The 16,234-nt window shown below is 41.8% G+C and overlaps 1 protein-coding gene across 1 annotated transcript in view; it reads right to left on the minus strand.

Annotated features, from left to right (window-relative positions):
* Positions 1-16,234, minus strand: part of LOC101175467 (cholecystokinin receptor) — a 58,317-nt gene that overhangs the window by 14,257 nt on the left and 27,826 nt on the right. The window contains exon 3 of the mRNA XM_004066683.4: positions 12,884-13,145. Within this exon, the coding sequence (XP_004066731.1) occupies positions 12,884-13,145 (262 nt within the window). The remainder of the gene's footprint in view (positions 1-12,883; positions 13,146-16,234) is intronic.

Below are 16,234 nucleotides of genomic sequence, written 5' to 3' on the forward strand. Positions count from 1 at the left end.
AAGGCACATTAAGAGAGACAAGTGTCAGTTAGTCAGACGTTATTTACTACGTTCACAGTAGACTCTAGAACAGGGGCACTCATTACATTGATCGCGATTGATTGCAAAGGACGTGGGTAGATCAAAGTCTATTAAAGAAATAAATTGATATTTAAAAAAAAAAAAAGAGAAACATCCCTCTCACCCTGCCGCGGGTGGTTTTCACCCAGGCTCAGGTATTCTACCAGACGCCTGGGAGCTTGAGGGTCCTGCAGTATCTCAGCTGTTCCTAGCACTGCGCTTTTCTGGACTGAGAGATCTGAGGTCTTTCCAGGTATCTGTTGTAGCTACTCCTCCAGCTTGGGGGTTACTGCCCCGAGTGCTCCAATTACCACAGCCACTACTGTCACCTTCACTTTCCATGCTTTCTCCAGTTCTTCTCTGAGTCCCTGGTATTTCTCCAGTTTCTCATGTTCCTTCTTCCTGATGTTGCCATCGCGTGGCACTGCCACATCCACCACAACGGCTTTCCTCTGTTTTTTATCCACCACTACAATGTCTGGATGGTTCGCCATTACCATCTTATCAGTCTGGATCTTGAAGTCCCACAGGATCTTTGCCCTCTCATTCTCTACCACCTTCGGAGGTCTTTCCCATTTTGACCTTGGGGTTTCCAGTCCATATTCTGCACACATGTTCCTGTATATTATTCCAGCCACTTGATTGTGGCGCTCCATGCATGCTTTACCTGCCAGCATCTTACACCCTGGATTGTTTCAGGCATTTTAATGTGTTGTGTGTGTGTGTGTATACATACATACATACATACATACATACATACATACATACATACATACATACATACATACATACATACATACATACATACATACATACATACATACATACATACATACATACATACATACATACATATAGTTTTTCACATCTTATGCAATCTCCTTGTTCAACCCATGGAATAAAACTTGAAAGTCTGCACTTCAATGGCATCTAAGTTGTTTTATTTAAAATTCACTGTGGTAATGTACAGAAACAAAATTAGAAATAATGTGTCTCTGTCCAAATATTTATGGTCCTGATATAAAAAAAAAAAAAAAAACGCCCCTCTCACCCTCCGCGGGTGGTTTCTCCTCCAAGCTCGGGTCCTCTACCAGAGGCCTGGGAGCTTGAGGGTCCTGCGCAGTATCTTAGCTGTTCCTAGCACTGCGCTTTTCTGGACTGAGAGGTCTGAGGTCTTTCCAGGTATCTGTTGTAGCCACTCCTCCAGCTTGGGGGTTACTGCCCCGAGTGCTCCAATTACCACAGGCACCACTGTCACCTTCACTTTCCATGCTTTCTCCAGTTCTTCTCTGAGTCCCTGGTATTTCTCCAGTTTCTCATGTTCCTTCTTCCTGATGTTCCCATCGCTTGGCTCTGCCACATCCACCACAACAGCTTTCCTCTGTTCTTTATCCACCACTACAATGTCTGGTTGGTTTGCCATTACCATCCTATCAGTCTGGATCTGGAAGTCCCACAGGATCTTTGCCCTCTCATTCTCTACCACCTTCGGAGGTGTTTCCCATTTTGACCTTGGGGTTTCCAGTTCATATTCTGCACACATGTTCCTGTATATTATTCCAGCCACTTGATTGTGGCGCTCCATGTATGCTTTCCCTGCCAGCATCTTACACCCTGCAGTTATGTGCTGGATTGTTTCAGGGGCCTCTTTGCACAGCCTACACCTTGGGTCTTGTCTGGTGTGGTAGATCTGAGCCTCTATTGCTCTGGTGCTCAGGGCTTGTTCCTGGGCTGCCAGGATGAGCGCTTCGGTGCTGTCCTGTAGGCCAGCCCTTTCTAGCCATTGGTAGGACTTCTTGATATCAGCCACTTCAGTTATGGTCCGGTGGTACATCCCATGCAGGGGTTTGTCCTCCCATGAGGATCTCTCCTCCAGCACTGTATCCTCTGCTCTCCATTGCCTGAGACATTCACTGAGCACACTGTCATTTGGGGCCTTGAGCTTGATGTACTCATGGATCTTGGATGTTTCATCCTGGATAGTGGCTTCTACGCTCACTAGTCCTCGGCCTCCTTCCTTGCGGCTAGCATACAGTCTCAGGGTGCTGGATTTGGGATGGAACCCTCCATGCATGGTGAGGAGCTTTCGTGTTTTAACATCCGTGGTCTGTATCTCTTCCTTTGGCCATCTTATTATTCCTGCAGGGTATCTGATAACTGGCAGTGCGTAGCTGTTAATTGCCCGGGTCTTATTTTTGCCATTGAGCTGGCTTCTCAGGACTTGCCTTACTCGTTGGAGGTATTTAGCTGTTGCAGCTTTCCTTGTTGCCTGCTCCAGGTTGCCATTTGCCTGTGGAATTCCAAGGTACTTGTAACTGTCCTCGATGTCTGCTATTGTTCCTTCTGGGAGTGAGACCCCTCCTGTCTGGACTACCTTGCCTCTCTTTGTCACCATCCGGCTGCATTTCTCGAGCCCGAATGACATCCCAATGTCAGTACTGTAGATCCTGGTGGTGTGGATCAGGGAGTCAATGTCACGCTCACTCTTAGCATATAGCTTGATGTCATCCATGTAGAGGAGGTGACTGATGTTGGCCCCATTTCTGAGTCGGTATCCATAGCCAGTCTTGTTGATTATTTGACTGATGGGGGTTGAGACCTATGCAGAACAGCAGTGGGGACAGAGCATCACCTTGTTATATCCCACATTTGATGGACACTTGTGCAAGTGGCTTCCCATTGGCTTCAAGGGTGGTTTTCCACAGCTTCATTGAGTTTCCTATGAAGGCTCTTAGAGTCCTGTTGATGTTGTACAGCTCCAAGCATTCAGTGATCCATGTGTGTGGCATCGAGTCATAGGCCTTCTTGTAATCAATCCAGGCTGTGCACAGGTTGGTGTGTCGTGACTTGCAGTCTTGAGCGACTGTTCTGTCGACCAGGAGTTGGTGTTTGGCTCCTCTGGAGTCTCTACCAATGCCCTTCTGTGTGTTACTCATGAATTGATCCATGTGCCTATTTATCTTGGTTGCAATGATGCCTGACATGAGCTTCCATGTTGTGGACAGACAGGTTATTGGCCGGTAGTTGGATGGGACTGCACCCTTTGAAGGATCCTTCTGGATCAGGATCGTTCGCCCTTCCGTTAGCCATTCGGGGTGAGTCCCATCTCTTAGCAGCTGGTTCATTTGTGCTGCCAGGCGCTCGTGGAGTGCGGTAAGCTTCTTTAGCCAGTAGGCATGTATCATGTCAGGGCCCGGTGCTGTCCAGTTCTTCATACCTGAGACTCTTTCTTGGATGTCTGCCACTGTGATGGTTACTGGATTCTGTTCAGGGAGGTTGCTATGTTCTTTTCTTAGAGAGACCAGCCACTGGGCATTGCTGTTATGTGCTGTCTGTTTCTCCCATATACTTTTCCAGTACTGTTCAGTTTCTAGCCTTGGTGGGTCTGCTCGGCTGTTTTGACCCTGCCACTGAGCGTACACTTTTGCAGGTTGAGTTGCGAAGAGCCTGTTTATTCGTCTGGCTTCATTGTCTCTTGTGTACCTCTTTAGGCGGCTGCTCAAGGCTAGGAGCCTTTGTTTGGCAGTTTCCAGTGCTTCAGGTATGGGCATCTGGCTGTATCTCTTAGGTACTTGCTTTCTCATTGTACCTCTTTGAGCCTCTGTCAGCTTACTCACATCCTTCCGAGTTGCCTTGATTTTGGCCTCTAACCGTTGCTTCCGTGGTGGGTACTGTTTTCTTCCATGGTTGCTCTTGTAGCCAAGCATTTCAAGGATCACTGCTGCTGAAGTGTAAACCAGTTCATTGGTTTCTGAGATGGTTGTGGTAGGAATTGCCCTCAATGCTTCATTCACAGTTTCCAGTAGACTTTCAGGTACGTCACTTAACCGTTGTAGTTGGTGTCGGGGTTGCCTAGTGTTCATTGTAGACATGATCTTGTCTTTCAGGTCAGTTGCTGCCTCGCTCAGCGTAATTGTGGTTGTTGGGGCTGTGTACCCAATCTCAGGGTGGGAGTGTGGAATAATCTCCTCTCTGACCTGTTGTTCTGGCTCTCCCGTGGCATTGTATTGTATCGCTTCAATTTCAAGTTGTGATAGGAGTTGCCGTTTGTGGATGTTAGAGCACTGAGCTACCAGTTGTTTGGCAGTTAGCCTTGATTGTGGGTTTCGAAGCATCCATTCATTCCACATTCTCTGCATGTAACCCCTCTGGGTGGGATTACTTGAGTAGTAGCATTCTAACAGAACCTTGTTCTCACATCTAGTCCATTTCCGTCTTGTTCCAGTAGCCCACTTTCCATCAGGGTGCTCTGGTTCCTCAGCACCTGACGCAGACCTTGTTTGGCCGGGCGACGTCTGAGCCGGCATGACATGTGGTTCATTGTCTCTCATGTTGTGAGGTAGGCATTAACGTTAAGGGTCTTGCCCAAGGACCCTCACTGGGTGATGTAATTGCCCGTCTTTGTTATGGTAATTGCCCCATTTCCATGGTAATTGCCCCATTTCCATTACCATTAATTGTTCGTTCCGCCCTGGGAATCGAACCCGGGTTTCCTGCATGACAGTCCTGCACCTTACCAACCGAGCTACCCAGCCATATATATAGCCATATAGCCATACAGCCATACAGCCATATATATATATATATATGTATATATATATATGTATATATATATATATATGTATATACTTGTATATATATATATATATATATATATATATATATATATATATATATATATATATATAGATATGTGTGTATCCATTAAAAAAATTCTGTCTGGGAATAATCATCCTCATTGTGAAGTGTGTCACTTCATTGACGTGCAGAATGACCAATTGAACATCCTGTGACACATACATAACTGCACATGGATGTTTAACTACAATGAGCTCTCGTTCTTTCTTCCTGCTATCAGAAAGTCACTGTCTCTGGGTCCCCGGCGGCGGAGCATTCCGGCCCACAAGACTGTTTTGCTGCCCACTTGATCTGAAGCAAGACCGAGACGCCCCGTAAGACCCAGCCGTCTGACCCTGCCATGGTGCCTGCTGCTGGGTCCGCTGTTCTCACCCAGGGGATCCGAGCCCACTCAGGTAGCAGTGTCCAAAAGCACGCTTCTTGAGCCCTGCCCACAGGCCAGTGGCCGCCGTTTGCTCAGCCGTGGTTAAGCCGGCCACGCTTTAAAAATTTCATAACAAGATTTACAGCAGAGCATGAAACATGATCGTCACTGCTTTCTGTTTTCATAATGTTTTCGAATTATATATTACAACAACATTAATACACACAACAAAACTATCTCCACACAAAGATTTGTGTACTCTAACTTTGCAGTTTTTGAGTTATTAGTACAGAAACGTAGCATTTTTGACTGAAGATATAGTAGCAGTTGTCAACTTTGAAGTTCAGTAAAGTGACTTTGGTGCATAATTGCAGGCCTTAACTTAATTTCCCTGTTCCAAACGTCCTGTACTGTCATCTCACCAAAATTTATATATTTTTACTTTTGAATTAGTAGTACACAGTAGTATAAACATAGCTTTTTAGACTGAAAATACTGTTTCATTTTATCATCTCCTTTGGAAATATGGTCAAACTACAAAGTTCAACTAAATACAAGCTGTAAAAATGTTTGTAGATCAATGCTGCAGATGTTTTGTGATAAAGAGAAGCAGTTCTCGCACTCAACAGAGTATCGGTTTCAGGTGTTGAAACAAATTTGTTGTAGTCCCACTTTTGGGAGCTACAACCTTCAAACAGACTCTGATTTCGTATCTATTTGTGCCGTCTGCTTCAGCCATTTTCACACAGACTATGAAGCGTTTTACTTTCTATCACAAATGACTTGTTTCTCCTCTCTCCTTTTTAGTCCATGGAAGTGCCAAGCGTTTAAAAAATTGATCATGGAGGAGAAAATAATTGCGGTTTGTGACCGACCGAAATGATCTGACACCAAGTCTTTCATACATGGGAATAGAGCTGTGACAGAAAAAGCCTGGAGCGAGTTTTGTGAGATTTGCACCGCTTTGACATTTCCCACCAAGCCTCTTCCAACTCTGTGTACATGTGCTGATATCGGGGTAGCGACAGTCCAGTGTGAAGATCGTATGCATAAAGCGCATTCAAGAATGCCTGTTTACGGGGTATATACATCTATATACATGCCCTGTATGTACGTAGTAATATAGTGAAAAAAATGCGTTACTTCCACCATCAACTTCCTCTGCTCTCATCTTGCCATAGAACCTGTTATTTCAAACCATGTGCCTAAGTAACTGCCTCATGACAAACTCTCAACTAGTGAGAAACAAACTAATAATGACATCTCCTGATGTAATTTAAAGGAGGGTGACGATGCGTGCCGATGAATTAAAACTTGAAAGCAACTCATCGGCTTTGACAAAGAAACTCTCAACATGTCTGCTCCGACTTTCTTCATCGCCCCACTGGTCTCCACAGAGCATGCTAAATAAGTCAGCCGCTGCCTCGTCTTTTCCTGCAGAAGCTTAGCAGCTTGATAGACAGCCAGGCAAGAGGAGGAGACGCCTTTGGAGTTTTTGAACACAAAAGCCTGTCAAAAAGGCTGATGTACTTGGTTTTGCTAAATTTGGCTTCTTAGTTATTTTAATTGTGCATTATCCAAAATTGCTTAGAGACAAATTTCTGAAAAACTCACTGGAGTAGGGGGCTATCCTTAAATGCATCTGTGGCTTGAATATACATATTAGTCTACTTGGGAATCTCTAGTCCATAGAGGGTGTGTGGTGCAAATAGATGGGAGGATTACCTCACAGGGCAATCGTGACTGCAGCAGCAGTAATCCTTTCTCTCTTGACCTTTCTAATAGGCTAAGCTCTGCTCCTCTTTCCATCTCAGCGAAATGTCAGAAGTGGGAAACAATTGGAGTTATTCAAAATGAAAGCGAAATGGTTATAGGAAGGGCAGACGTGTTAGCCGCCCTATCTCTTTCTAATCATTCTTTCCCCAGCCTTCTTTTTCCTCATCATCTTTGTGATATGCACTTTGCTAAGCTATAAAAACTTTTGTCATTTCCACATTGTCTCTAATTAAACTTCGGCAGCAACACTCCACTCACCTTTTCCACCTCATGAAACTTCCCAATAAATCTAGTTTTCTTCAGACTCCACCTCTGTAGCCTCAACCATTTCTAGTCCCCAACTCAATTCTGAAAGGATAAATATTTAGCAGTTCTCCTTCCAATATTGCCACATTTTTCTCCTCTGTGCTGCTTTTTTTTTTAACAACCTGAGAGTAAATATGGAACAGCCTTGCCCTGTACTTGTTAGTCAAAATGAAAAAAACTACACAGTCCAGAAAACCCAAATTGTTGACATTTCACAAGGGTGTGATTGGGCCTTTTGCCTACCAAAGTATCCTATAAACTAATAAAATTAGCACTGAGTAGACATTTATTGATTAATTGTGCATAATAATGTTCCTGACTTTTCTAATGAAAAATAATCGGCACATATTTTGACTTTTGAAACTTGATCTGCATATTATATGATGAATTCTCATATAGTGTTATGTCTATTTGACATATTTATTAAGTACTTCATCTTTGTCTTGTGATTTATTGATACTTAAGGATTCTTAATGACCTGAAACTGTGCTGGTAAGGTATAAATATCAGATTAGAAGTGATGAACCAGATAATAATAATTCGTGGAAAGAAAAAATGGTAAGGTGGAACAGGGGTGGGATTATGTATATTCACTTCTTTCCACTCCCTTTCAAGCAATCTATGATTAAATGAGTAATTATCCTTCGTTTGATAAGTCTTTGTATGGATGTAAAACTATTTTGATTGTATTGTTTTGTACATTACTCTTGCTTCTTTTGCTTAAAATAAACCATTTTCAAATTAAAATCAAAATGTGAGTCGAAAACATAACCAAAAACACTTTAAACTAATTAAACCTTCATGAGCCAAAAAAAGTAAACTATTTTTTTTGTTGCTAATCCTAATTAAGCCACCAATTTTTAGTATTTGCTTGCTGAACTTCAAAACATCTCTACCAGACATAGTTTCAGACAAATACCAAATAAACAAAGGGCAGATATTTGACTTTCTTGAGCTCGGACAAGCCCCCATTTTTACCAATGTATCCCAGGTCAGCAACAAAAATGACCATTCTTACAAAAAAAATCTCATAAATTATTATCCTATTTTCCAGTGATTTCTTTCAATACTTATGAGTTTTATGGACTGTAAGTCATCAGTTAAGTAGAATTTTAGTTATAGAGTGTCTGGTGATGTAGAACCCGAACCAAATGATTTGTACAATAGAAATTAGAGCAAAGGTTCCAGTGTTGCTCGACTGAGTGAAAGTGAAATCGAGACTTAAACAACATTTAGGGCTGGGTCATATAGATCTAATCTCTTTCTTAGCTAGACTCTGTGATTGTTTATAGACTGATGGTGTGTTGTGACTTATTGGTTTGTACTGGGATAGCTAAAAGCTAGTTTTTCAGCTCCACTGTTGATGACAGCAGAAGCTAGACTTCTAATGAAGCATGGCACCTCTCTGCTCTGACAAATGATACGTTAAAATTATGTTCTTCTCTAGAAGCTTTAGTCAAAACACTGTCCAACAGCAAGGTTGTGATGATAACCTGTCAATGTTTGCTTTACTGCTCTCTGAACAAATCAGCTGTCAAACAAAAATCCAACTTTGAATAGATTTATAAAAGGTTCCCATCAAAATAGTATTGAAATTATTAGTCAATGACAAATATCCCAGTCGTAACTCTGTAGCAATGGCTCATTATCATCTGACCAGCTGGAACAGGAGTCAGAACTATTCCCGTGTCACCCTTACTCCAGCACCTTTGTCTTCTAAAAGCAACAAAAAACTGTTGGACATTTTAAAGTGTCATGACACCAAACTCAGAAACTAGAAGTCGCTGTCTAGGTAAAGTATTAGCTCGATATTCAAACATTCAAACCAAACATCTCTTTGATCAGAACCTAGATAGTTTTTACATGTTCTTTCACTTGCTCTAAGCCCAGGGGTCGGCAACCTTTTTTACTCAAAGAGCCATTTGGGACCGCCCCTAATAAAAAAGAAAGCACCTGGAGCCACAACCCGTTTTGACATCATTATATATATTATGCATGTATATATTATTCAAAGGTGCTCATTACGTCGATCGCGATCTACCGGTCGATCTTCAATGACATGAGTGTAGATCGTGGGCCAGAAAAGATTAAAAAAAAAAAAAAAAAAAGTACTTCTTTAAAATCCACCAGCCAATCAAAATCCTCACTGAGAAGTACGGGACTTGATTGACATGTAGATTGGCCAATCGGACATCGTCTGAAGCATACCTCGCTGCAAATGCACATTATGTTCTTTAAAAGATGATACAGCGGCCGCGTGTGGGAGGAGCTACTGGTTCTGGTCTGATCGCTGCATGGAGCGATGTGTTTATCAATGCATGGTAGACACTGAAAATGTGGAGAGATCAGGATTATTATTTTGAAGAGTTCTACTTGGTAATCATGTTTCCATGTTTGAGTTTATAAAATCATCCCAGAGAAAGTCTCTGCTTCACCTCCCGCAGTGAAAGCTGCGTTTGAATCTGACGCCCGTGTTTCAATCTCTCTGACAGAGTTTGAAGCCAAAGCCCCTCCTCCGCCTCTCCACCTGCTTTTCCTCTCTACCTGTTCACCTGTTCACATCCTCTGCAGCTGAGAGTTGTTTTCCCCGCGCTCCTCAGTTTTACACAGAGAGCGCAAAATACAATAGTCGGGGCGCTCCAGCGCCGCACAAGGATGAAAGAGCCGGACGCAGGTTATAGCGGGGATAGAGCGGGTTAAGCAAATGAATGGAAGAAGGCGGCCCGCTGAAGAAATATTCAATATTGTACACATTTTATTATTAGTCTGAACTTTCTTTTATTTAGAAAAATTGTATCTGTCCAGTACGAAAAAAAACATCAACAAAAGCTGTGTTGGGCGGTTTTTGGCTGGGTCTGGCGGTTTTCAGATGACTTTTCGGCTGGAAACCTGTGACTCTATCTGGCAACACTGGCGGGCGCGAACTCTCAGTCTGTCATCAGTCTCTGCCCCGCGGTACGTCAAGTTCCCGGCAGAAGATCGGAGGGTTTATTGAAGCCGCCCGCGTGCCTCTCCCTGCTATCAGCTCTGCAGGTCTCGCCCGATAAATACGAGCTCATTACGAAGCTGTTTTTTACGTGGCTCGCGCTTCGTGCGGAGCCACCAGCGCCTTTGAAATGCCATGAAAAATGAAAAAAATAAAATAAAATTTAATTATTATAAAATACTCAATATTTTCCAAAGTCACAGGGAGCCACAACAGATGGATAAAAGAGCCACATGTGTCTCCGGAGCCATGGGTTGCCGACCCCTGCTCTAGCCTAGCCGGACACTTGAGGGCGCAGGCAGGGGACACCCTGTACAAGTCGCCAGTCTGTCGCACACAATCCCACTCCCATGCACACTCACATTCACACCTAGGGACAATTTAGAGTGATCAGTTAACCTATGAAGCATGTTTTTGGACGGTTGGAGGAAGCCGGAGTCCTTTTATTTATTTTTATTTTTTTACAAATTTCTAAAAACAGAACAAAAAACAAAATGACAACCTTCCCATGAGTAGGACACAGTTTTTGTAGCTTAAAAGTATTTTTTTCTACTTTAGAATTTTTCAAGATGAACTCACTACTTAATGCTTACTCACATTCACATCCTTTTGTCCTCTAAGCTTTAATGAAGACTTTTAAAATTTGGGGAACATTTTACAGACTGTAGATGTGAAGTTGGTTCCAAAGAGAGAGTTCCTAGCAGCACCAAAGGTTTTATGTCTCCGCAGTTGCCCCCCTGTTTTATGAACACTGTAAAACATCTCACAAGGAAAGATGGATAGAAGATTATAAACTCTTCAGAGCACAAAGGCATTTATAATCCTAGTTTGGTGAGTTGACCATTTCAATGATTTTTATGTAGAATCAAAGCCTTTTCATCCCGAATAAAAGTCCTTATGTTACGCTGAATTAATTAAAATTACAGCAAAGATAAACTCAGTTATTCTAACTGAGCAATCACAAGGCTGCTTGGGCAACTGCTGATTAAATAAAATTGGAAAATAAAAGAAAACATCGGGACCAAATATTATATTTTCTGTAGCAGAAACATTGTTTACATTCATTTTTAGTGATTAACCAACTTAAGGTCAGTGTCATTTCTACAAGAAAGGACAACCTGAATGCACAAAATAAAATCTTTTACATAGAAATTCTGGTTTTATCGTAATCATTCACAAACACTCTTAACATCTTTTGAATAAAAAAAATATTAATCAAGTTATTGTGGCAGGATGAGCCACTTGGGTCACAGGTATAGTCTCTCCCTTCCTGGTGCTGCTAATGAACACCTGGTCTATAAAATGGGACTGAGCTGGCCCTCCTGATTCCGGCCCTGCCTTCAGGTGATATCCAGCGCTGATCGGGTCTTTGGTGTGGAACCCGCTGCTGATTTAGCACAGGTCTTGTGGCCTTTGCCAGGATTAATTGCTGAGGCTTCACGGGCCCCTCTCAAACGCTCCCCCCACGGCCGATCATGCGGCTGCGCAGGCGCAGGACTCGGTGGCCTTTTGAGACTCATGTAATTTCTACGTTTCTCCATCTACCTGCAACATAACTGGCACTCAAGTGGAGGTTCTCTTTTTCGTTTTGTGTTCTCTCCCCTGGGCTGTGTTCCGTCCAGCAGGTGAGTGGGGTGTTTTGGTTTTTTTGAAAGTCCATCTCTCTGTTTGCAGATGGGCTCTAGGCCCCTACTTGTTTAACCCAAGGTGTGTTTTATTGGTTCGGCCTTTTATACATTATTTATGATACTTTTTTTTTTTAATTTGGAACCACGTCTTCGCTTGATTTCAGTCCCCAGTTTTAGTGTGTGCCTGATCCGCTCCCACCATCACATTATCATGAAATGAATGTTTTGTTTCTATTTTTGTTTCTTTTAACTCTACCAAATGGAACATCAGTCAGACTAGGGTTTTTTTACTAAGACGATGTAATTTTATCAAAGTAATCTGTAAGCCCACATTTAGAGTAAATATTTGTACACATTCTGAAATGTTTTGTTTTTATTAACATTTTGCACTGCATGGTGTCTGGTAACTTCTCTGAGGAAAAGGTCTTTGGTTTTTGTTTAATGTCTATCCTGTGAGCTCATCCCGATGTGGTGAAGGGGTTGATAGCAGCAGCCACTGCTGGCCATGAAAAGTAAGAAGAATACATTTTTGAAGTTTCCAAAACTCTTTCATGCCCACAAAAAAGTTGCTAAATATGTTTGAGTGAGTTCATAGTTATTTTTAAATTGAAAAAAATTGGTCAAAAATCCTAATTGACCTAAAGTGAAGAAAAATGGCTTTTGCGCTTTACTCTCTGCGTCAGAATCAGTTGACCTATGTAGATTGTGTCAACACTTCTGCTGTAGTGTTGCATATCAACACAAAGCTGCTTTTGTTCGTGTCAGAACCAATTGGAATGGCGTCAATTGCACAAAAAAATATTAACACCGGAGTGCCAAGGCCCGGTGTAAAAAGTTAAAGCTAATCTAAAGTCAATACAGATGTAGCTATCATTTTTTCCCAAATATATTAAAAAAGTGTTTTGTGTTTTATCTGTTCAAGGTGATGCAAAATAAAGTTGAGTCCTGAATTTAATGGACAACATACGGCTTGAAGGGACGTCTGAGGCATCATCTACCTGCAGCTACACCAATGAGCGGTGGTAAAAGCTAAAACCTTTCCTAATATTATTTTATTTATTTATTGATTGATTTAATAACTTTTAATTTATTTTTTTAGTATGACCTTCTCTCCTCTGCACTCACCAGGTCTGCTCAGCTTGCTGACTGGGCCAGTCCAAGCGACACATGTGCCCCATGGTGCCGTTGGTCTTTGGGAAAGACTTGAGGGCACTGAAGAACGGATATGGCACCATGATTAGCAGTGATATGACCCAGGTGGCGGCGATGACACGGTAGGCGTGGGAACGGGTCTGCCAGGCGCGGGATTGCAGCGGGTTACAGATGGCGCTGTATCGCTCGATCGCAATGGCCACAAGGCTAAAGGTGGAGATGCTGACAGAAACCCCTGCAAGAAGTAAGGAGTCTGTTAGCCATTTTTGCAGCTAGAACATCATCAGTCATAATGCTCACAATCAATTCCAAGTAATTAGAAAAACATGTAGACTTCAAGCTCTGTTTTGAACCAAGTTGATCAACTATTTTACTAAGAGTCTTAATATAAAAAGAACAATGAAGTCAAATGACATTTTGTCTTAACTAAGAACATTTTCTCAAACTAATTTTTGATTTTGAGTTTGCTCTGCAGTTTATTTGTGACACAGTGGAGACTCAGAATATAGTTCCAATGGCTGTTTATCTTTGTAACCTACAGTAAATCCTGAAACCCACTTTAATTAAGACGGAGAATGTTCTTATTTCTGCTCTAGAAAGTCAACATTTAGACGGACAAAGATTTTAAAAATGAGCAGCTCACCAGGTAAATATAGCACTCTTTTCCAAATGTACACTCAAAATTGTATTTACAAAAAGCCCGTAAATGATTTTATGTCATCCAAAAAAGCAAACGCAGAAGCAAAGCTAAAGTCCCAAACGTTGCAATTCCTCAAATGACCACTAGAGGCTGGTTTCAAAGAAGAACATTTGCCCATTTAAAAGTCCAACTTTAACCCCCAAAGAGTTTGTTTTTTTTAAAGTATTGGCCACAGTTTTGTTTATTTCAGTGTTTTTCTATGACAACTGTGGCCTTTCTTTTTTAAGATTTTGGGATCTATAAAAACGAGTTACCGTCTCAATTGACCCAAACTGCAGCTTGTGTCCATGAACGTTGGTATAAAAGCATTCTAGTGATTGACTGATTTTCTTTTATTTTTCATACTAAAGTCAAATACTGAAGGAACACAATATCTGGGATAATATGTTTCTTGGTACATGGCTTAATTTTTTTCAGGAAATAAAATTGCGCCTGATAATCCGGAGCAGCTTTAATATGTATTATTTCTGGTTGTGCTTACTGATGAATGAATGTCATTTTGAGAGATACACTACACTCTTTCAAAATGTTTGGTTAGGCAGGTATTGTGAATACGCTAACAAAAAAATGTGTTGATTTATTTATTCATGACAATTTTTAACATTTGTGGTCAAAACTGCACAAACCGTCACATGTGTTGGTTGTCGCTTGACAGCCGACTTCTCAGCTCCTAAAAAGGAAGTGTGTTCCAACGCCCTTCAATTTACCCATTTTGGTTCACATTTACATTTCTTTTATTTTTGCTTCTCTCATCGGCACATACTGTATGTTGAAGAAATGACTGGTCTCATGTTTGCACCTAGTCTTGCCTTCATTTCTGCAAAGTTCTTTTATTCAGATCCTTTTTAACTGGCAACAGCAGCTCAATGAGACTGACTGTGATAGGGAAAAGGAGGCAATGAGCCAATATTAATATAAAGTAATTGCTGTTTCCACACAGCTGCTGCTGGAATGACTAAAGAAGGAACGTGAAGGAGCACAACGGGAGCTGAACTCTGTTCCTTTTAAGAGCTGTTGTCTTTAGAGCCATCAAAGGCCAAGTTCACATTTGCATGTATGAATATGTATGTTTTGCAGAGGAGGAGCAAACTCCGCCGGTGTTTGGACGGTGAGTCAGGGTGGAACAAACGACAGTAAAGCACTCATACCTGCAAGCCGAAGCCTAAACCCTCTACAGCACATTCCCTTCATTGATAGTCTGTGAGAAACCTGAAACAGGCATTTCCTTGTTTAAACATTAATCCCAATTCTCGGTTCTTTAACGACAGAAGAACACGTCCTGCCTGAAGCCCTCGTTTTTCTTTTATCATCACTCACGAGAGGAAGTCATTACTGTTCTCATTTTCCTATGACGAGTGCCGTTCGGTTTTCCGGAAAACGTGTAAATCTGTCGAAACTGCTCGGGGAAATATTTGCTGCATGTCTCTCATTCAAACCATAGTCCAAAACAGAAGCACTAGAAAAGAAAAGGAAGTATAACAGGGAGGATAAAAGCTGCATTTCGACTTAAGCCTTAAAAAAGAACAAAGAGGGCTGTGAATGGATGCTTCGATTCCTCCTTTCTTTGAGTGGAGAGTAATTTATTTTTCGGATGGCCACTGCCCTCGCATGAACCCTGTTGAGACTCTCCCCGGCCACTGTCACACTGAGACTATCAGGGAAAGCTGCAGATTCATTGACTTTGTGCAAAGGATTTATTGGTTGTGGCGCGTGCACCGCTAAGAAGAAGTGGAAATAAAAAGCAAAAGCTCAAACTCCAGAAAGGAAGAAGGAGACTTTCCAGGCACATCGCTCATTTTAAAAGTAACTAATTTTGTCATTGACGTTGGGGCGTGACATGTGTGGCTAATAAGTCACGGGGGAAGTTTAGAGCCATAACATACATTTGAACTGAATTAAGTTCAAATTAAAAATGTAGAGTTTTTATTTATTTATTAAGTGTATTGGACTCAAACGATGGTGACTGAGTTATGAATTTGCAGAAAAACACGGGATTAGTCATGTTTTGGGGACATTCAGTCTTAAGCTACGTACTGACCGGGCATTTAATTCCGGTTCTTGAACGCATTAAACACGGGTTCTTGAACGTGCATTTAGCTCAGGGCTGCTCATCATGGTCCTCGAGATCTACCACCCTGCCTGTTTTCCAGATCTCCCTGCACTGCTTACTGCTGAACCACCTGAACCAGGTGTGTTCATTCAATCAGAATGTGGAGACATCTGATTGAGCTAATCAGCAGCTAGCAGGACTTGGAGATCTGGAAAACAGTCAGGGTGGTAGATCTCGAGGACCAGGAATGAGCAGCCCTGATGTAGCTTATGGTGTTCACACTGGACAAGCAGGGAGGGGCTTCTTCTTCTTCTTTAATCTCATGAATTAAAGGAGATCCCATCCATCCATAACTACCAAATCAGGGACTCTGATTTAACAAAGTTTGACCCTGTTTTAACTTGCAATTGTTTTTTTGGTTGTAGAGCTCGAAAACTGTTGTAAACACTTGCATAGCTACATGAATGTGCAAGATTTTTGAACACAGAAACCCAAAAAACACACATTTAGATACATTTACATAGATCTTTCATTGGTAATGGCCATGCGAATCTAGCTGAAAACGATGGAAAAA

This window comes from Oryzias latipes, chromosome 2 (genome assembly GCF_002234675.1).
Source record: "Oryzias latipes chromosome 2, ASM223467v1".
In the NCBI taxonomy this organism is placed as follows: domain Eukaryota; kingdom Metazoa; phylum Chordata; class Actinopteri; order Beloniformes; family Adrianichthyidae; genus Oryzias; species Oryzias latipes.